General features: G+C 37.6%; 2 protein-coding genes across 4 annotated transcripts in view; one reads left to right on the plus strand and one right to left on the minus strand.

Moving 5' to 3' along the window:
• Positions 1–264, minus strand: part of SCAPER (S-phase cyclin A associated protein in the ER) — a 549,552-nt gene extending 549,288 nt beyond the window's left edge. For both annotated transcript variants that reach the window (XM_042988321.1, XM_042988320.1), the window contains exon 1: positions 176–264. The gene's annotated coding sequence lies outside the window, so the exon portion shown is untranslated. The remainder of the gene's footprint in view (positions 1–175) is intronic.
• On the plus strand, positions 11–16,824 carry RCN2 (reticulocalbin 2). 2 transcript variants are annotated; one of them, XM_042988328.1, is made up of 7 exons: positions 11–420; positions 810–915; positions 3,992–4,188; positions 10,369–10,482; positions 14,083–14,179; positions 15,318–15,457; positions 15,990–16,824. In XM_042988328.1, exons 1-7 carry the CDS (start codon positions 277–279, stop codon positions 16,140–16,142), a joined length of 951 nt encoding a protein of 316 aa, XP_042844262.1. In that variant the 5' UTR covers positions 11–276; the 3' UTR covers positions 16,143–16,824. The 2 variants fall into 2 exon arrangements, with proteins under 2 accessions (XP_042844262.1, XP_042844259.1); XM_042988325.1 differs by having other exon boundaries at positions 12–420; positions 15,315–15,457.
• The last annotated feature ends 5,349 nt before the right edge of the window (positions 16,825–22,173 follow it).

The following is a 22,173-nucleotide window of genomic DNA, read 5'->3' on the forward strand; positions in this document are numbered from 1 at the left end:
CGCCGGACGGCCCAATCAGCGGCGCGGCCTGGCGCCCCGCCCCTCCGCCGGGGCCATTTAGGCCTTGGGCTGGCCAGCCCCAACACCGCAGTAGTCGCTCAGGCCTCAGCCGCCTACGGCCCGAGGGAAGACGGCCACCGCCCCCTCCGCGTCTCCGTCCTTCCTCCCCACATACGCCGCACCGCCGGTCCGCAGCAGCCCGCGAAGCGCCGCCGCGGGCCTGAGCCCCCGCCGGTCTCCTTCCTCGCCTCTCTGTGTCCGCGGCGGGTCGGCGCGATGCAGCTGGGCCCGAGGCCCGCGGCGCTGGGGCTGCTGTTGCTGTGTGCCGCGACAGCCGGCGCCGGGGACGCCGAGGAGCTGCACTACCCGCAGGGCGAGCACCGCAGCGAATACGACCGTGAGGCTCTGTTGGGCGGCCAGGTGAGGTGGCCAGGCCGGGGGCTGGGAGGGCCGGGCCTCGCACCGCGGCTGCGGCGGGCTTTGTCCCGGGACAAAGAGGGGCGGCCAGACGAGGCCTGGCCCGGGCTGCCTGACAATGGGGTCCGGGCGGGGCGCCTCTCACTCTCAGGGGGACCCCGAGGCCTCTGAGCCTGAGGAAATAGAGCGGCCCGGGAGCCGGGACCCTTCCACCCTTCCGACACGGGGCAGGATCACTGAAGGTGTGTAGGAGGTGGGGGCCTTGGAGAGCAAGTGTGGGTCACCCCAAAACCCTGGACAGGAGAGGCTTCTGGTAGCCTTATTTTTTCCACCATTTTACCGCACTGATGATAATGCTTTACCCCCCTGTGTATTGCTTACCCCCCCCAAAGGAAGAAGTCGATGAGTATGTTAAACTTACCCCTGAAGAGCAACACAAAAGACTGAAGTCAATCATAAAGAAAATTGACTTGGACTCAGATGGCTTCCTCACCGAAAGTAAGGACGTCCTACACAACTAACAATGTTAGGGAGAAATCCCTTTGTAGGAGATAGAAATATAAACATTTTATTAAGCAGGTCTATCTGTTGAGTGTAGATTGCTAGTGTTGCAACAAATGAGAGGTACTGTGACGGGGGTGGGGTGGGGGGAACATGTTGAGTAGGTTTTATCTGGAAATCTTTAGGCATGGGTTCCAAGTAAAAATCAGTGCTCTCCGGTAATATATAAACATCGTGGACGCTACACGGTATGTGTAAATCATACATTGAGCAAACACCCTGTTTCTCATATGACTTTTATCAATGTCAACAATATGACTTTTAGAGAAATATGTCGAAAACCTTATGGTGTTACATGCTGTATTGCTCTTTTGATATATGCTTCATTAGCAATTTAAGAATTTGCTTCTTTTTCATAAGTAGAAAAAGACCTGTTGCATGTAAATTATGTTTATTACAACTAACTACACCTGGTAGGGGCCTTAGAATCATCTTGTCCACCTCTCTTTGTAGAGCTGAAGAAACTGAAGTCCAGAGGGGTAAGTGCCTTTCTTAAACGAGTGGCCAGGATTAGAATCCAGATTTCTTGCTCTTAATTCAGTTTTTAATATCCTTCACTTAAAAAAAAATCTGAGGGGCACCTGGTTAAGCATCCAGTTTCGGCTTAGGTCATCATGTTATGGTTCATGGGTTCAAGCCCCACATTGGGCTCTGTGCTGACAGCTCAGAGCCTGGAGCCTGCTTTGGTTTCTGTGTCTTCTTCTCTCACTGTCCCACCCCCACTTACGCTCTGTTTCTCTCTTTCAAAGATAAATAAACATTAATTTTTTTTTTTTTTTTTTTATGAGGAGTACCTGGCTGGCTCAGTTGGTAGAGTTTACTTTAAAAAATTTGCTCTCAGGTAGGTTCTCCAGTCAGAAATGAAACACACAGATTATTAAAAGAATATTAAATTGCTGTGCAACTGTTTCTCTTCATTGCTTAATTCAAGTGGTAAACCCTCTCAACTTTCTAAGTCGATCATCCAAAAAAATTCAGGAGATATTTTGTTATAACTCTTTTTTTTTTTTAAGCTTATTTATTTATTTAGAGAGAAAGAAAGAGAGCATGAGAGGGGAAGAGAGAGGGAGAGAGATAATCCCAAGCAGGCTCTGTGCTGTCAGTGCAGAGCCCTATGTGGACCTCAAACTCACAAACTGTGAGATCATCACCTGAGCAGAAACCAAAGGTTGAATGCTTAACCGACTGAGCCACCCAGGCATCCCATATTTTGCTATAACTCTTATTTAAATGCTTCTCATCGTCTGAAGTCAATCATAAAGAAAATTGCTGGACAGAGAAGTACAAAATAATTGGTAAATTTAAGATGTGTTGTCAGTAAAATTGGTGCCCTCAGAAATATTAAGGTTTTGGGTTCTCTACTTGAAATAAAAACAAAGCTTTGACTCTAGTTGTCCACTAAAAATAGGTCTATCTTTGGTTATACTAGCAAGCACACAGAAAAAATTGATTTGGAAGACTTTGTGGTACCTATTAGGGCCTAGATATGTTCAAATATTTAATAGTAAACTTTAAATTTAAAGTCAAAAGGAACTTAGTTCAAATCTTCATTTTACATATGAGAAAACAAAAACTTGGGTGAGTAAACTTACCCCTTATGGCAGAGCTCAAGTGTGAACCCATGTTTCTGGTCCCTTTTCCAATCTGTATTCTATTATGTCATGATGATCTCTTTAAATAAACCAGAAGAAACCCTCATTGTACTTGAAGGACCCTTCAGAGAAGTTTGCTAATTTGCACTGTAAGAGGTAGGACTGGACTCAGGTTCTTGAGAGCCCGAAATTCTGTGGAAGGATTTTGGGCTTTAGAAACAGACATAGGTTTGAATCTGGATTCTGCTTACTGGCTGTGAGTCCTCAATTCCAAATGGCAATTTCTTGAACTGTAAAATAAATTAGATTAGAAACGGAAATGGACAGTGATTAGAATTGCCTTGCTTTGAAGATTAGAGACAACATATGTAGAGGACCTGATATATAATAATTGTTCAATACATGGTTACCATGTACTGAATTATTCTGCCCTAATTTAGAGTTTCAGGAGAGACAAAGTGTCTTCACTTTTCTATCCACTTGACCTCCCCCAAACCAGTAGAGGAGTACCACTCTAAACCAAATGGTATATCACTTTTAAACCAAATGGTGTACTCCTGCTGTCCTGGCAAATATTCATGTTCTTCCCCCACCACCTTTTTTCTATAATGCAATAGAGTAAATATCTCTGAATAGATTTTTTTAAAGTTGATCTGAATGTGGACATTAGAGATTAGAAACTTTCTCCCATGTCTTCAGGTACCAAGATAAGACAGAGAGCTGTTGCAAGAGGGCTTAAATCCTAAATGCTACCCATAACTTTTGTTAAAATTTCACCCAGAAGTTTTATGACATGGTTGAAGGACATATACTGTAATAGTGTTTCTCAAACATCAGTCACTTGAATACATTTTCACAATTTAGACCATAGCTACTTGCCATCTGTTACTTCCTTAATATGGTTTTGATTCAACTCAACATGAAATTTATTTTAAAGGGAAACTTTATGTTACTTTCATAAATGAAAAATTTATTTCTAATGCATATTAAAATAAATAGGTAGTTACTAACATATTTGTACTTCCCAAGAGATCTGTGATAGTTAGCAAAGGTCATCTGCAATTTTGTGGATAATTTTTAAAAGTCAAATACTATTTTGGCTAATTGGTAATTCATTTAACAAATAACTTATTGAGCCAGGAACTTTCTAGGCATTTAGAGTACCTTAATGAACAAAACATACCCAAACTCTGTACTCAGAGTTTGCATTCTATTTGGATCACATAATATTATATTCTTAGATTCCAAACTGCTCTCACCACCTTCTACTCCTATTTCTATTGAATACAACTAGGCTAATTCTCTCTCAGTATTTGAAAACACTCAGGATTTTTTTCTTTTAGATAAAGTTTAGAAACGTTCACTTCTGTAAATACCAGAATTACCGTCAACATTCATTGTGTTCTGGGAAATTCTCACAGGTGAACTCAGTTCGTGGATTCAGATGTCTTTCAAACATTATGCTATGCAAGAAGCGAAACAACAGTTTGTTGAATATGACAAAAACGGTGACGGTAGTGTGTCATGGGATGAATACAACATTCAGATGTATGATCGTGTGATTGACTTTGATGAGAACACTGCTCTGGATGATGCAGAAGAGGAGTCTTTTCGGCAGGTGAGTATGCGTGCATGGGCTGTTCCTTTTGATCTATCAGTTCACTTTCCCTTCCTGCATGAATGAGCACAAGAGGTTCTGAGGTTATAGACTGGGATTGCCTTGTCCTCTGGGCAATCACCTGTTCCACTTCAGTGGTCATTTTGATGGCTTCCTTTCTCACCGGATTCAGGACTCTTATTCCGGACTACCTAAATTATCCTTGCATTTTTTTTTCCCAGCTGCATCATTTGTCCTCATTGCTACAGTTGCTTTTTAGTCTATTTTGAATATGTACCTCAGTATTTTATTTTTTGTTATTATTGAACAGTTTTATATCATATTGACTAAGACTAGAGGCCCATTCCCATTTGTAAACAGATAGTTTTATATAAAATAACTATTTGAAAAAATTAATTGTAATAAAATACACTTAAAATTTACCATTTTTTAAAAATTTTTTAAATGTTTATTTTTATTTTTGAGAGAGCATGAGCAGGGGAGGGGCAGAGAGACGGGGACAGAGGATCTGAAGCAGGCTCTGCACTGACAGCAGAGAGCCTGATGCGGGACTTGAACTCATGAACCGTGAGATCATGACCTGAACTGAAGCCAGATGCTTAACTGACTGAGCCACCCAGCCACCCCCATTTTAACCATTTTTAAGTGTTCAGTTCAGTAGTGTTAAGTACATTCACATTGTTAATACAACCAATCTCCAGAACTCTTTTCACCTTGCAAAGCTGAAATTCTAAACCCATAAAACAACAACTCTCCATTCCTCCTCCCCTGGGTCCCTGGCAGTCACCATTGTATTTTCTGTCTTTGAATTTGATTATTCTAGGAACCTCATATAAGTGGAATCACATATTTTTGTCTTTTTGTGAGTGGCTTACTTCACTTAACATCATGTCCTCATAATGTTGTAGTATGTGTAAGAATTTCCTTTTTAAGACTGAATGATACTCTATCGTATGTATGTACCACATGTATATCCATGGATATATTGTGTGTATATACCACACTTTGTTTATCCATGGACACTTGGGTTGCTTCAACTTTTTGGCTCTTGTGAATAATGTTGCTATGAGCATGGGTGTACAAATACCTCTTTGAGATCCTGCTTTTAATTCTTTGGGATATACACCCTGAAATGGAATTGCTGGATTGTGTAGTACTTATATTTTTAATTTTTTGAAGAACTGCCATATGGTCTTCCATAGAGGCTGTACCATTTAAAGTAACTCATTTTTGAAGATTCAGTGTCACTATAAGTTTTGTTGATTCTCATGGTTTAATTTGTCATAATTAAAATATGTCTTGTTCTAATGCTTTTTTTAAAAAAAATTTTTTTAAATTTTAAGTTTATTTATTTTGAGAGAGACAGAGATAGCGTGAGCAGGGGAGGAGCAGAGAGAGAGGGAGAGAGAGAGAATCCCAAGCAGGCTCCATGCTGCCAGCGTTAGAGCCCGACTCAGGGCTGGAACTCACAAACCGTAAGATCATGACATGAGCCAAAAGCAAGAATCGGTCACTTAACTGACTGAGCCACACAGGTTCTAATGCTTCTTAAACAGAGGTGAGGAAGACAATTTTTATTTAGGAGTTAATAAGAACTTTTAATTATTAATTTGTACGAACTTCTTAACACAAAGGAAAATAAGCTTAAGAAATTGCTATTTCAATATGAACTTTTATATTTCAAAGGTAACTCTAAAGACTTTTTTTGAATAGTTTTTTCTATGTGGAAAAAATAAACCCAGGGGCACCTGGGTGACTCAGTCAGTTAAGTGTCCAACTCTTCATCTCAGAGTCCTGAGTTCAAGTCCTGTGTTAGGGACCCAGCATGGAGCCTATTTAAAAAATAAATGAGGGGTGCCTGGGTGGCTCAGTCCGTTAAGCGTCTGACTTCAGCTCAGGTCATGATCTCACGGTCCGGTCCATGGGTTCAAGCCCCGCAACGGGCTCTGTGCTGACCGCTCAGAGCCTGGAGCCTGTTTCGGATTCTGTGTCTCCCTCTCTCTCTGACCCTCCCCCATTCATGCTCTGTCTCTCTCTGTCTCAAAAATAAATAAATGTTAAAAAAAAATTTTTTTTTTGAATAAATGAATAAAAGTAACTGATTCAATTAAACTAAACACCTTGTTGCAAATTATTACATCCCAAAATATTAGTCAAGGATACTTGTATAACATTTGAGCCTCTTCCATTCTTTAATATTCCATTATGGTGTCTACTTTTTAGGTTTTGTTGTGGCCATATTTATCATTATACATTCTATTTATTTCAGAATCATATTGGCCACTTGAGCTCTATAGGCCATCACTAACTCAAAGTGGATTGTTTTTTCTGCTAATGATTATGCTATGTGTATGCCACCAGTGTAGAGGTTAAGGGCTTCAGCCTTGGAGCCAGTCTGCCTGGCTTCACATCCAGCTGTACAGCTTAACAATTGTGCAGCTTTGGGTAAGCTATTAAACCTCCCTATGCCTCAGTTTCCTCATCTCAAAAAATGAGGATAATAATAGTATGGAGAGATAGCAATAAATAGTAGCAGTTGGGTAGGTCAACAGAATATTAAACAGTAAACAAAAGAATAATATTTTAGGGGTGCCTGGGTGGCTCAGACGGTTAAGAATATTATTTTAATGTTTATTTTTAAGAGAGAGACAGAGTATGATTGGGGGAGGGGCAGGAGAGAGGGAGACACAGAATCTGGAGCAGGCTCCAGGCTCTGAGCTGTCAGCACAGAGCCTGATGTGGGGCTCGAACTCAGGAACCATGAGATCATGGCCTGAACTGAAGTTTGACACTTAACCGACTGAGCCACCCAGGTGCCCCACAAAAGAATATTATTGAAGAAAGCATGTGTGATTCACATAGGTTTATATTTAATACATAATTAGCTTTTAAAAATTATTGAAGAATTGGTTAACTATATCAGCTTTAGATTAGTTAAGATTCCTTTTCCCTTTTTTCCTCTTTATTTGGGTCTTCATCTTACAGTGGACTACAGAGAGTGGAAATTAGTCTTTTTACTACTTAATGCTAAAAAAGAAACAAACAATAATGAGATTTGGGATTTGCCTGTCTCCTAGATATCCTATAGGAATCAATTAATCTTAAAAGTATTGTTTGAGTTCTGAGACTTCTCTAAAACCAAACCATGGAATGATATAATGACTTAACTGCTAGGTAACAAGAGAGAAGTTAAATACAATATTTTAAAATCTTACCAGCATCAGACTATAATTGTGTCTTTTTTTTTTCTTTTGGCACCCAAAAGATTTAATAACTATTCCATCAAAACATGAGAAATGTTTATATGTGGTTTCTTGAGTCTATATTCTTGGAACAGGGTGATTAGTAATAGATGATGGTGTTGAGAAAAAAATCTTCACTTTGAAGGGATACATGACTCATTAATATAATCTACTTAAGAACAGTTTTTCTTTTAAAAAATGTGTGGTTCTGATAATGGGTTCGCCACCAAGGTACTCAGTACATTTTGATTATAAGACTCTACTTTTTAAGAGTGAATTAGATCTTAATAGTGTAAAGGAATTGATGGATCCCTAAAATGAACACTTCTCAATGGAAGTCCTACTGGTTATTCTTTGACAACCCAGGAATATCTCTGCACCAGGTGTTATCTCATGTCTCTCTCTTCATGTCTCTATATGAAGTTCCATTGATAATACTTTATTAGAATTTGTTATATATAACCCCCTCAGAGTGGATATGGATTATAAAGATGAACTCAGAAACGTATGTATTATTCTTCAAAATAAAAATCAACAAGGATGAAGAATGAATCAGTCTTACTCAAAGTTACAGACTTAACATTATACCATAACTAATCATCAAAAGTAATTGCATATCTAAATAAAATAAAATTTTTCTATATGGAAGCCTATTAAACAAAAATCAATTTGATGCCTGAATTTTATCTTATTTTTAGTAACTTTCCATGTAGAGAATAGAGATAACCTGTAATAATGGCCCTCTAAGGCTGTAAAATGCTTGAAAAAGCATTTCTTTACGTTATGGTGAACAATAATAGTCAGCACTTTTAGGCAGGATAATTAAAGTTTGGGCATCTACCTGGCAAAAGTTCAATTGGTCTAACTTTTAAAGCCAGCTGCTGAATGTGCATGTACAAGCAATATTTATTTATGTAAGATAGAATCTGGCACGTGGCTGATCAGAATTTTTAAGACCTAGACTTTTGTTCTGGCATCACAGGTTATATATTTCCTCGTGTAAAATCATTAGTCTACCAAAAGATGGCAGTTTTGTTCTTCACAAGTTTCTGTGACAATATAAAAATAAATGATTATGGTCATTTCTACCTTTTTACTAACTGTATGTAGCACTTTCTACTCTCCACTAAAATACAGTGTTTTTACACAGAAGACTGTTGAGGTTTTATGAAGCTGACAGCCTTTTTTGTTGTAATCTTTTGCCACTTTGGAAAAACAATCTTCCTGTGTATTGGCTTCTTTAATTTGAGTTGCTCTTAAATTGTTTTCTTCAAATAACCATGAATAAAACTGTTTTTTAAAATCTCATTATTTCATTTGATTTTAAAAATCTGAGAAATATGAACAAGAAAACTACTTTCCTTAATTTTTTAAAAAACAATCTGAGCTTGTTGAAAGAGATCCTTTCTTTCCATAGGCAAATTTGGCCAAATTCAGCTCCCGCTGTTGAAACATGGACCTTTTTGCTCCAAACTGAAGGGTTCTTTCATAAGGAAATCTAAGCACTTGGTATTTTGAATAGTAGTTTATTCAAAAAGAACTTGATTGACTCAACAAAGTACCTCAAATTCTTGTCTACTTTTTCCCATGTTAAGCCCCTGAACAGCAAATGTAAATTATTTGGTCTAGTTATGTGAAATTAGGAAACATTAAGTTAAAAGCAGCTATTTGGAAACAAGGTTGTTGTTATTTTTTTTTTTTTCTTTCTGTCATGATTTAGTAATAACTGGCTAGTGGGATCTGGATGGTTTAAAAGATGAACTCTTTGGGGGAAGAAGTGAGCCTCTCCACTGTAAATCAGTCATTTTAAAAGAACTAGTGTTTCAGTAAATGACTGCTACCTAACCTCTATTCTAGAAAACTGAAAAGAGCATTTATTTTCAACAATGAGATACATATATTAAAAACTTCCAAAATATTTGAAATTGTGTTTTTTTTTCATGTGCTGTTTAATACATACAGTTTACAGAAAGGAAAGTTTTTCCCATAAATTCTCAAAATAGAATTTATGCAAGATTAGCAATATAGCACTATTGGCTTCCAAGGTTTTTGATTACAGAATTCCTTTTGAGAAATGCATTAAAAACAGCCTTGTCTCTAATAGCTGCTTCTTGATTTACTACTTGTGCATACTTTACAAAAGGAAAAAAAGGAAGATGGTGTGAGAAAGTAAAAAAGTATGTTTACTTAACCTCAAAATAGGTCCGTTTCACCTTTTGATGTGTTTGTACCTGAGTAATTATTAGCACTCTAAAGGGCCTACCAACAATAGACTTTCAAATATTAGATACATATACCAGAAGTATTCTCATAAGAGGACTATTTTTCTAAAATCTGTTAACATTTTTGAAAAGTCATTCCAAGGACCAGAAATTATTTGAAAATGATATATCAAGAATTAATACATAGTCTGAATTTATTGCTTTTGGGGCATTCGGAAAAGTTGAGATTGTTAAAGAAGATAATGTGTAGTACTGTAGAAGAACAGGGAGGATCAAAGTTCAGCATACCAGCTGTATTTCTGACATCTCTCTCAATCATTTAATTTCAGTTTTCTATCAATAATAGTAATATGTAACAGTTTTTAAATGCTAAGGTTTACTAATTGCTTGAGAGGGATTCTCATCCCAATTGCTTAATGGAGATTTTTATCCTGATTTTATAGCTGAGGAAACCAGAGAGGTTAAGCAACGTGCTCTTACCACAGCTGGTAAGTGGCATTGCTGGCATTCAGATCTGAGTCTCTGACTCTAGAGTCTGTGTCTCAGTTGCTTCTCATAAATGTTTGTTAATTTGTCTAACCTACCTTCAAAAGGGCAATGTGAAGATAATGTACGAGAATGTACTTCAGATTTCACATAGTATGTATTTTTCAAAGTATGTGTAATGATGTTGTGTGGATGAGACCTTAAATAAATTCAATGTTTAATTTTCAAAGCTTCATTTAAAGGACAAGAAGCGATTTGAGAAAGCGAACCAAGATTCTGGTCCTGGTTTGAATCTTGAGGAATTTATTGCTTTTGAGCATCCTGAAGAAGTTGATTATATGACGGTAAGGAAGTTTTAAGAGAATTCTTGAGTAACCAAAACTTTAAAACCTGTTTTTTTCTAAGTTGTTAAAATGAATCGTCTAGCAATGAGAATTTTTAAGAGAACCCAAGATCCAAAGATCTCCCTACTTAAGATGAGAGGTGGGAAAGGATTTCTGCTGATCGGGGAGGAGTGCTGATTAGGAGGGAGAAGGCAAATCTCTGTCAAATGTGTGAGTGGCATGCTTCCCTTGGCTGTTTTCTCCCTTATAACCACATTACTTTCATTGCCTTCCTTGTCCTTTTGTAGCTTTCACACTTTTCTGTTTTCCAGTATCAGTAGCATCAGTACTTCTATTTAGTTTACGACATCACTTGTAAAAACTTCAGGTCTGGGAAAACATATCACCTTCGGATCCCTTTTCCTAGGGTGTTGGTGAGGGGTGTAGGTGTAGCCGTTGCTGAATAACATGTTTGCAGCGTGAGGAATGATCCCTCTCATCACTTTAGTACTTAAAAGAATTACCAGTTCTTCAGAATTTTTGTTGAACTCTAGAATTTAGCTCAACAAACATTGATTGAGTCCCTACTATGACGCGGCAAGCTTCTTGAGAACAGAAACTATTGTAAAGGCTAGTTAACTTTACTATTGTAAAGGCTAATATAACAAATAGCCTTATAAAAAAATAGACTAAACATTCAATATTGAGGTCTGTTGCCTAGCCTCAGCCTCCAGCTGTGTGGCTTGGTTCTCTGGATATTTCAGGGAGGGAAGATATTTCAAGGAGGGAACATAGCTTTATATTAAATGGGTCATGGCCAAAAGCTGCTGCCTTGAATAACAAGGCTGCAGTTAACCTTTTTCTCCATAGCCCAGCGGCAAGACACCACAATTGCGACCACATTTGCCACTGAGGCTTCTGATTTCTCACCTGGCACAAAACACACGACCTAGTTTTAGAACAATGCTGGGCACAGTTTGTTTAAGTGCCAAAATTAAGTTAAGACTAGCTAATTGAACCCTAGCATGGCAGGCAGTTATTGATTCTCTGGGGAATAAGGAACAATTGAATTGAAGACTGAGGAGGGGAATGACCAGTGAAAACAATGAAATAATTTGGGCATCATGTGCCACGGCCCCAGAGTACAATGTGGCAATGGAACGAAATAGGCATGAACAACATTTTGAAGAAAACACAGCAAGAATGTTGACTGACTAAATAAGTGTGGGAAGAGAAAGGAAAAGCTAGAGAGGACTGTGAGGTTTTGAGCTTGTATAAAAATGATCAAAACAGTAGTACCATTGACAGAATGGGTCGTGTCAGGACGGGACAGGATATGCCAAGTGGGAGTTGACTCCCACTTACGTGACTGTGGCACATAAGATATGTGACCAAAAAGTGGTGTCTCATTCAAAGCAGCTTCATTAATTCTTATTTACCTTAATTTGTTTTGGTGTATCCCTTTTTCCATTTAAAGATATATTTGATAAAGGAAAAGGCAGAGTACAAGATCAACTAGACGGTTTTACTTTGGATTAAAAGTTAGAATTTAAAGTACTTTCATTCATGTAGTTCCAAAATTTCCTTTTTTTTTTTTTTTTTTTTTGAGGGAGAGAGAGAATCCCAAGCAGGTTTAGCCTCATCTCACAACCATGAGATGCCTGAGCTGAAATCAAGAGTCAGATGCTTAACCGACTGAGCCACCCAGGTGCCCCCCAAAATTTCTTTTAATCATGGCAACATTATTGAAATAAGTCTGTTGTCTCCCAAGAGGATTACTTAACTTGTATGGGATTACAGTGATTCTTAACTTGTATGGGATCACAGACTCCTTTAAAAATATGGAGCAACCTGTAGACTATCCCAGAAAAATCACATAGGCTCCTACACACAAAATATGGGATTATAATTTCAGGAGATTCTCAGATTCTCTAAAACTAATCTTTGGCTATCCAGGTTAAGATCCCCTGATTTCTATATATAAAATCTGTAACATTTGATTTTTAGAAAACTAACAACTTGTATTTAAGTTATTTCATGCAGATGTAAAGGAAGCCTTTGGGTTTGGCTAGAATTAGAGACTTTTGAGAATATGTTTTTGTTACAGTTGTGATGCTAGAATCCAGGTGGAAAGGTGTTTGGGTGGCAGCAGGTCGTGAGGACAAAGTAATAAATGTAACCCATAAGAAGCTAGGCATCAAAGAATCCAGGATGGTAATTAAAGAGTATAGCAAAGTCCTGGGGACTTGAATGTGTTAAAGGCATAGAAGAAGAAGCTGATGAGAAGAGATTGGAGCCTTAGGAGAGGCCAGAGTTAAGAGTGAAAGAAAACACTCAGGAAATGGAAAAGTATGGGAAAAGTCTTCCTAGGAAGAGTGTTGAGGGATTCACCCTAGAGAAAAGGGAAAGACAGCAAATTCCTGAGACTGAAGAGAAGGATGAGAGGAATAGGCATAAAAATAGAGGTAATTAAAGGTGAGGATGCAATGCTGATAAACAGGCATACCTTGGGGCACCTGGGTGGCTCAGTCAGATGCTTCTGACTTCAGCTCAGGTCATGATCTCACAGTTCATGAGTTCAAGCCCCACATCGGGCTCTGTGCTGTTAGTGTGGAGCCGGTTTAGATCCTCTGTCCCCTTCTCTCCCTTCCCCATTCACGCTCTATCTCTCAGAAGACCTGTACCTTGTTTGGAAAAATGGGAGAGTATTTGGATAGAATTGTAGTCAGGCTCAAAGTGGAATTTTCAAAAAACAGCTTTAGAGTATGTGTTAGGGAAACTGAAGCAGAGACAGACTTCCAAACTGCAGTGAGAGCCCACTGAAAGGAATAAAATTAATTTATAAGCGTTAGGTTTGTATTTGTATTTGTGTTTCTCTTTCTTTTAGACTTTATGATTGTGGAATAAAGGAGAAAGTGATGTGGGTCTGCTATACAGGGTGGAGACTGGCAAAGTAAGAAAAGGGTACAAGAAGATACAGGAAGGTAATAAGGGAAGGCCTGAAATAGCTGGCCATTAAACAGGTCACCTTGGGTCAAATGTAACTAGAAAGCGTGTAATCTTTGGGTTAGAGAGGGTTGGTTGATAAGCCATGATAAGAATGAGGAGCAGATTTGGGGCAGTTTGGGGTGGATGGGGTAGATTTGGTGGAAGAGGAAGAAAGGAGGTGTAGGTTTATGGGGGACTGACACATTTCACTTAGATCTAGAGGCAGAACACTTCCACGCAAAGGGATCTAAAATGGGGGTTCTTTTGGGTTTGTTAATGGACTAGACGAAAAGTGGAGCTGAAGGAGACCTAGGTGATAAGAGGTGTCCTTCTGGAGAAGGAGGGGAATGTGCAGAAAATAGGATTGTGAGTTTAGTGTTCAGGTTGTTTAGGAGGGTGAAGTGGAGTTCTTCTCAATAGCAGAAGCTTAAAGACATTGAATTTAAAACTACTTAATATTTGTGGTTTTATTCCTGCTTCTAAATTCCAGTTTAGAAAGATTGTCTTGCAAGTATGGACAATTGAAATGATTATTCCTAAAGAACTTCTGTACTGGGATGGATCCAGATGGTGGTGGGAAAATTTTGTAATTAATTGTTGTTGTTGTTGTTGTTGTTTATGAACATACAATAGGAATTTGTCATTCAAGAGGCTTTAGAAGAACATGACAAAAATGGTGATGGATTTGTTAGTTTGGAAGAATTTCTTGGTGACTACAGGCGGGATCCAAGTAAGTACCCTGGGATGTGTGGAAGGAGGAAGGAAAAATGGGAATTAAAGAAGAAAGGAATTGGGAGAGAGCCTTACTCTGTTTGAGGTCTGTTTGACAGAGGGAAATGGAACAAGAAGAATTGTGCCTGATTTCTGCTTGTTCTGCCGAGTAAATATAATATAAGCAAAACAGACTCATGGCTTATGTGAGTGAGAATGCTATCTCACTTTTAGTTCCACTTGTAGATTCAAAGAGTTTTCTTCCTTTCCAAACAAACGTAACATAATTATCAATTCAAATGGGCAAGGAGGTAGAGGTTGATATTTTTAAACAAAATCCTGTACCTTGCATGTAGATCTTAAAAGAAAAAGAAACAAAATACTATAATTACTGGTATAGACCATGGATGGCGTCTTACTGAGTGTTTGAAATTTGAGGAGTCTGCATGTGCAGCTTTTTATTTTCACAGCGGTCTTTTTGGAATTGTTGCTTCAAAACATCACTTAGTGTGAATTTCACTTTAAAATTACACATGTTACTTTATAAGCACACATGGCAAGCTTTATATAGCCGCATGATGTACATGTAATGTGTACATGGGTACTTGTACCCCGCTCAAATGTGGGGAAACTAGATACCAGAACAATTAGCAGCAGTTAACAGACTTAACTTGTTGTGATAATATACATCATTTTAAAAACTCTGAGTGGTGGGGCACCTGGGTGGCTCACTCAGTTAAGTGTCCTACTTTGGCTCAGGTCATGATCTCACAGTTCATGAGTTCTCGTGAGTTCGAGCTCTATGTCAGGCTCTCTGCTGTCAGCAAAGAGCCCGCTTCTGATCCTCTATTCCTCTCCTTCTCTGTCCTTTTCCTGCTCATTCTCTCTCTCTATCTCTCTCTCTCAAAAAAAAAAAACAAACCTTTAATAAAAAATAAAAACTCTGGGTCATTTAGACTTACATGTCACTTTTGAAAATTATATAGTGTATACTTATTTTAGGACTTTTCAGATATGTAGATCTGTTTCATTGGGCTTCCTTGATGTAGTAAGCTTTAAATTCATTTCCTTTATTCTAGGGATGTACCAAACTTCTTATTGGATACAGGTTCTATTCTTGTGTATGCATATTGTGTTTTATTTTTTTAATTAAGCAGCAAATGAGGATCCAGAGTGGATACTGGTTGAGAAAGATAGATTCCTGAATGATTATGACAAAGATACCGATGGCAGGCTTGACCCCCAAGAGCTGTTGTCTTGGGTAGTACCCAATAATCAAGGAATTGCACAAGAAGAGGTGAGTGTTAAAAAGTGACTATATATTCTCCTCTTCCCCAGATTTGGTGCTATTAATAGAAAAGAAGTTCAAAGCCATAAGCTGAAGAAAGAAGTAATGGAATCATTGTTTCTTTAGGATCCATGCATTGCAATTTCTTGACTTAAATCTGTGAACTGTTTTAGATTGTCAAGGAAGTTAAGATTATATCATGTATTAATTTGATAGTACAGTGAATAGAACAATAAAAGTGTATACTTTACCTATAAGGGCCCAAAGTGGGTTATATTAATTTTGCTTAACTTTGAGGTATCCTGAATTGGATTTGAGTAGGGAGGAGGCAGAACCTAGCAGAAATTAAGAAAGGAGATAGTAAGAGAAGCGGTAGATAGCTTGGTTATAATGTGTAATATTTTGAGATACTGAGATAGTAATGAGTATTTGGCACACCTGAATGATTTTGACAAATCCAATCACATTGAAATGTGAACATCTTGCTGAAAACTTATACTTGACACCTTTTGGTTTTATTTTGTTTTGTTTTGTTTTAAAGGCTCTTCACCTAATTGATGAAATGGATTTGAATAGTGACAGAAAGCTCTCTGAAGCAGAGATTCTGGAGAACCAGGACTTGTTTCTTACCAGTGAAGCTACAGATTATGGCAGACAGCTTCATGATGAGTATTTCTATCACGATGAGCTTTAATCCCTGGGTAGATCTGAGTGGAGTACTGTCTCTTTTATAATTTGTTACCAGCTTTACTTTTGTGATAAAATATTGATGTTATATTTTACACTCAAGTCTTAACACAGTCAAAATGATCTTAAATGTAGATTGTAATTTTGGCCTTTTAGAAGAACAGAACGAAACCTGGTATTTATTTCAAAATATATTGAAGGAATAAAACAATATTGTGCCATATGACAACAAAGTCTTTCCTAAATATTCCATCTGTTTAGTACTGTATCGTGGGATATTTGAGTTCTATTTCCATACTTGAAAAAAATGCAGGATTTTAGAGATGCCTGAACAATATTATTTAAATAGTATGTGACTGAGCTATCAGTTTTTCTTTTGTTTTAAGTAGATTTAACTTTGGAACTGACAGAAAGGACATTGTTTTTAGATTTAGCATTTTGTTTTAAAACCTTTAAAGGAACCTTTAGAAGGACTTACACCTCACATTTTAATGTTGAGAAGTTCTGCTTAATTTTAAAATGGTTTCTATAAAGGGTTTTATTGTATGAAATAGAACTATATTTTTGCATATGTATAGATAGTAATTATATTTAATGTGTAACTATAGCGTTATGGTGTGTGGAATTTGACATTGTCCAGAACTCTTCATTTTTGACTGATTAAAAATGAAATGTCCTATCTTTTTATATGTTTGTTTGTTTTTCTTTGATCTCCCAGATATTTCACATAGGTTTTGTTATTATACATGATCTCACCTTATTCGTTCTTAGATTTTGGTAGTGAGTGTTCTCAAAACTTAAATTATTTTTGCTACATATTCTTTTTTTTTTTTTTCTTTTTTTGATAAAAGAATCAAGTTATAATTGAATGTACACTTGACCTACTTCGGTTGGTATTGTAACAAATGTAGTCTTGCTGTTTTGTGCTAGAAATAACCCTAAGAATTACACAGGTTGAAATCAGTAGTAGAGCTGGTTAGTTATCAGTGATATCGTTTACTGTCCATTCTATTGAAATTAAAATCATACTTGGTAAGTATTTGTCAGTTTCAACCTCATTCAGGGGATCCATTTATTCACCTTTGTGGGGGGGAAGAAAAGTGACAAGGTGAGGAATTTGCTTTCCTAGCTCTTACCTACAGATAGTCTTCCTTTTTTTTTTTTTTTTTTAAATTACTTTGGGGCACTTAGGTGGCTCAGTTGGTGGAATGCCAGCGTCGGTTCAGGTCATGATGATCTTGCAGTTCGTGGGTTTGAGCCTCTCATCGGGCTCTGTGCCGACAGCTCAGAGCCTGGAGCCTGCTTTTGGATTCTGGGTCTCCCTCTCTCCGCCCCTCCCCCACTGTCTGTCTCTCTCAAAAATGAATAAACATTTAAAAAAAATTTTTTTAATTACTTTTATTTGTGGGGGAAGAGGTCAGCTACATATTCTGTTAATCTTCTTCCAGACTAAAGTTGTGTCTTCTATGGCACACATAGCAGTCAGGGAGCTTAGCAAGTCCTCAATGAGTATTTGGGAAAGCCTGAAGCTCTTTTTGATAGAATTAACAGCATCTGCCTACCTCTCTGTTGTCCCCATCTTTGCTGATGTGAAGTGTGAATGCAAATTGTAAACTCTTACACCATACTGATAGCTTGCTTACCCTGGTACCTAAAGTATAAGGTTTTCATTTTAACCTACAACACCTATCTGGTGATAGCAGTTTAAGATTTAAAGATACACCATTATCACTCACTTGTCACTTGTCAGCCTTACTGAAGTTGGGATATTAGAAATAACCAGTTTGATTAGCATGATACTATTTGTTTTTGTTATTAGGTTCTTCAAAATCTATATCAGAATTGTTAGATCATTAGATACGGATTTTATTTTTATCTTAATGAGTTAAAAATTAACATTCTAATTTTTTTTTTTTTACATTTAATTTTGAGAGAGAGAGAGAGACAGAGCGCAAGCAGGAGAGGGGCAGAGGGTAAAGGAGACACCGAATCTCAAGCAGACTCCAGGCTCAGAGCTGTCAGCACAGAGCCCGACTCAAGGCTTAAACTCATAAACCGTGAGACCATGACCTGAGCCGAAGTCAGCTCAACTCACTGAACCGCCCCGGTGCCCCAAGAATTAACATTCTACATTCAGCCTTGATATCATCACATATAAGAATTTTGGTGATATTATTAGTGTTCAGTAATATCTGTCCTCCTTTATTCCTGGCAAGAGGAAAATTACACTTCCCAGCCTCCCTGTAGGCAGTTACCTCTGACCAGTTAAAAGTGAGTGGAAATAGTGCGTGTCACTCTCAGACTGGGCCAGTGACCAACCCATTTCCTTTGCCATGGCATTGTAGAGAAGGCCTCAGGTGACATGGTGGGGCCACAAGATCAAAGAGGCCTTGATTTCTGAGTGACCACATGGAGGTCAGCTGGACCCTCAGTGGACTTTGCATGATCAAAAAATATAAACTTTTACTCTGTTAAGCTGCTGAGATTGTGTGTGTGGTTGTTAAGCCACTGAGATCTTGGGGGAGGGGGATATGTATGTTTAACCACAGCAGAGCCTAGCTTATCCTGAGTGAAAATTTAGTATTAAACAACTGGCTTTTACAGGCAAACGGAGAAAAAGAATCATCTGCTTGAGAAGAGCTTCTATATCTTCTAATAAGTCAAACTAGAAAAATTATTACAAATTTATTAAAAATTAAAAAATTTAAAAATAAAGCATTTGTTTTTATTTTGATGGAATTAGGAGAATTTGAATTTATCTTTGTAGCATGAGAGTAAAAATGGAATGTGACTTTTTGAATTATTGGCTGATTCTGGCAAAAGGACTTAATCACTTCCATTGTTTGACTGCAGGTACTACTTCAAAATGAAAAAGTTGACAGGATTTGTACAAATCAATTCTTAGGTGGTTCTGATTGGGCAATTTTACAGGACAGAAAATGGCTGTCTAGTTTGTGATATGAATTTAAAGGAAGCCAGGACACTCAGGGTAAAAGCCATGATGTCATGTTTGGCTTGTTCTTTCCATTGCGGTTTTTTACAGCAGCTTTATTTTTATTTTCCATTTGCAGCTTTATTTTTTACAGCACTTGCAGGTTCACAACAAAATTGAGCACAAGGTACAGTGATTTTTCCATATACTTTCTGCTCCCCATATACGACCAGCCTTCCTGCTCTCAAAATCCTACACTAGGGTGGAATATTTGTTACAATCAGTGACCATACAATGACACGATATTATTACTCAAAGACCAAAGATCATGGTTTATGTTAGCGTTCACGCTTGGTGTTGCACATTCTGTGGATTTGGACAAATATATAATGACATGCATCCACCATTATAGTATCATATAGAGTTGTTTCACTGCCCTAAGAATCATCTGTGCTTCTCCATCCCTAACCCCTGGTAACTACTGAATTTAGTATCTCTAGTTTTGCCTTTTTTAAGAAGTCATATAGTTGGAATCATACAGTATGTGGTCTTTTCAGATTCCTTTACAGTTTTAAATGTAAGAATAAATTTGTGCTGTTCGTTCTCTAAGGTTTTTGTGTAACAATATTTCCTTTTCAGTGAGAAATTTCTACTTAAGCTATGAAATCTTTTTTTCACTTTGGAAAATGGTTTAGGAAAGCCAATTAGAGTGAAAATTTTGATAAAAGTATTAACAACTAATTTGCTTTATTTCAACATTGAGTTTTGTGGAATAAATATTTGGCTAGATTTCCTGGCTGCTATAAATTATTTTTATAACTGATATCAATGAGCATCTCCTACCTAAGGGCTTCCAGAGAAGCTACCAAATATATCTCAGTTTTATTTGGAAAAAAGGACTCAATCCAAACACAAAGAAAAACTAATACCTAAAGTTTGCCATATCTTCATTTCAAATTAACCAAAGTTAGTTCATGAGGTGTAGAAAGGAAATCATTTGAGTTTATAAAACTATTGAAAATGGTTAAAGAATCATTAGAATATTAGAATATCTTTAGAATAAGATAGCCTTTAATCTTGACTTTACATACCTTAAAAAATAAAGTCCTAACTAGTTCTCTGTTCTACAAAGATATTTTTCATCTCTTCTGAGACCAGGTTCCAATGAACAGAAGGCATCACTGTTTTGCTCTTTTGTACCATTAGCAGTGGTTAGTGACACAGGCAAAGAGGCTATCCCATTACAAGATACACTGAAAACATAAACATGGGTATTTTTGTGCCAGCTGCTGGACCGTCAGAAGTGATGCCGTGTTGTTCTGTCTATGACAATGACATTATGCAAGTGATTGATTTCCTAAGAATACTCTAATGAAAAACTTGATCACATTTAATTGTGGACTGCCTCCAGGGTGATAAGGAAAGGGGAGCTAGGCTCAGCTGAGACTGAACTGTGATGAAGCGATTTACACATTACCTGATGGTCACACAGCAAGTTAGTCTTCAGTCTGCTCCTTCAGCCCTTCCCCATTATATACTGCAACATCTCAGCTAAACCCTCTCACTCCCAAACAAGCTACCAAAGCAAAAACAATTCCTAATGCTTAACAGAGGGAAAGAAATGGGGATGGTTTGTATTAATGCCACTACCCTGCTAAATTTAAAGACATGATAAACATTTATAAAAGTTTATGTGTGGCAAGAAGAAAAAGTATAACAGTTTATCTAGAAATCAGTGTATTATCTTGCACTTAAAAAATGGAATGTAAGCTTCTTGAGGGCTTGCAGCTATATCTTCTTTACCATTGTGTGTCCAGGATGTGATTAGCACATAGTAGATATCTACTGAGTGAATGTACTAATGGTACAAGATGAGAGAGCTGACATAATATATGTTTGTTTCAATGGCTGTGGCTTTTTTTTTCTTTGTCTCTTTTTATGTCCCTTTTTCTTGCCTTATAGTCTCTATATATTCTTTATCTCTTTGGATATTTAAGTTTATTTATGTTAAAGTGTCTTTGAGATGATTTTGTGTCTTCTAGTTATATTCCCATTTAGTAGTCCAATGACTCTGTTTCACTGTGGTTTGCAAATTATGGCTGAATTCATATTTAGTGAGAATTGTTTTCATGGGAATCTGGAACATCGTGGAAGTGTCCTTTGTTAAACCCTGTGGTTTTATCTGTTCTAGACAGGTTTCTTTGTTAAATTTCTTAGCCTGAAGTTTCCGTACTTCATAATAGAGTGAATTAGGACCTCCCCTGTATCTGCACAGGCGCAGTTTTGGATCCCAATTTCTCATCAGTGACCTTATATACCCATGACTGGCAGATACTGTAATTCTTTGTTCCTTTTAGACCAGTAAGTGGCATTTTTCTAGTCTCCATCTCAAAGAGATCTTCCTTCGTGGTCCTGGCTAGCTCTCCACATATACAAGCATCATTTCGTTCCCTCTCTTTGGCATTAGACCTCAGCGCCAGTGGTTAAGGCCCATATCCAGTGGCCATATCTGATTCCCCTGTGAGCCATTGTGCCCCTGCTGACTCCTTCTTTGTGTTTATTCCTTCTTTGTTTCTAGAACCTGGAGATGTTCTTACTCTTGTACTCTGATTTATATTAAACATTTTGTATTTTGTCCAGCATTTCTATTTATTTGGAGCAGGATTTCAGTCAGCCATGATTACTACAAGAATTCATGTTAATTTATATTGCAAGAGAGCTGGAGATGTTACGTAACCACAAAATAGGAGCATCTAATAGTGCAAAAATAAAGCAACGTATATAATGCAGTCTTACATGCTTTTCAAATAAAAATGCTATGTGCAGCTTGTCAGAAAAATCCCACTGCTATTTTGATCTCATTTGCATTTTCTTTCTGAGACTTAGCCATGAGGTCAGAGCAAACCAGAGACCTGTTGAGTCAACTAAATGACTAAACAAGAATTCTTAAAATTCCTCAAACGAAGAATAATGGGGATGCATGAAAGGGACACTGGAGTCAGCTTGTAGGGGCTCCCACTGGCCAAATATGGTACAATTTAAGCATCAAAATGAATCATGGTAATAGATTATAACATTTTGAATAAAATAAGAATCTATGAGTCCA

The sequence above is a fragment of the Panthera tigris genome, chromosome B3 (genome assembly GCF_018350195.1).
Source record: "Panthera tigris isolate Pti1 chromosome B3, P.tigris_Pti1_mat1.1, whole genome shotgun sequence".
NCBI classification, from domain to species: domain Eukaryota; kingdom Metazoa; phylum Chordata; class Mammalia; order Carnivora; family Felidae; genus Panthera; species Panthera tigris.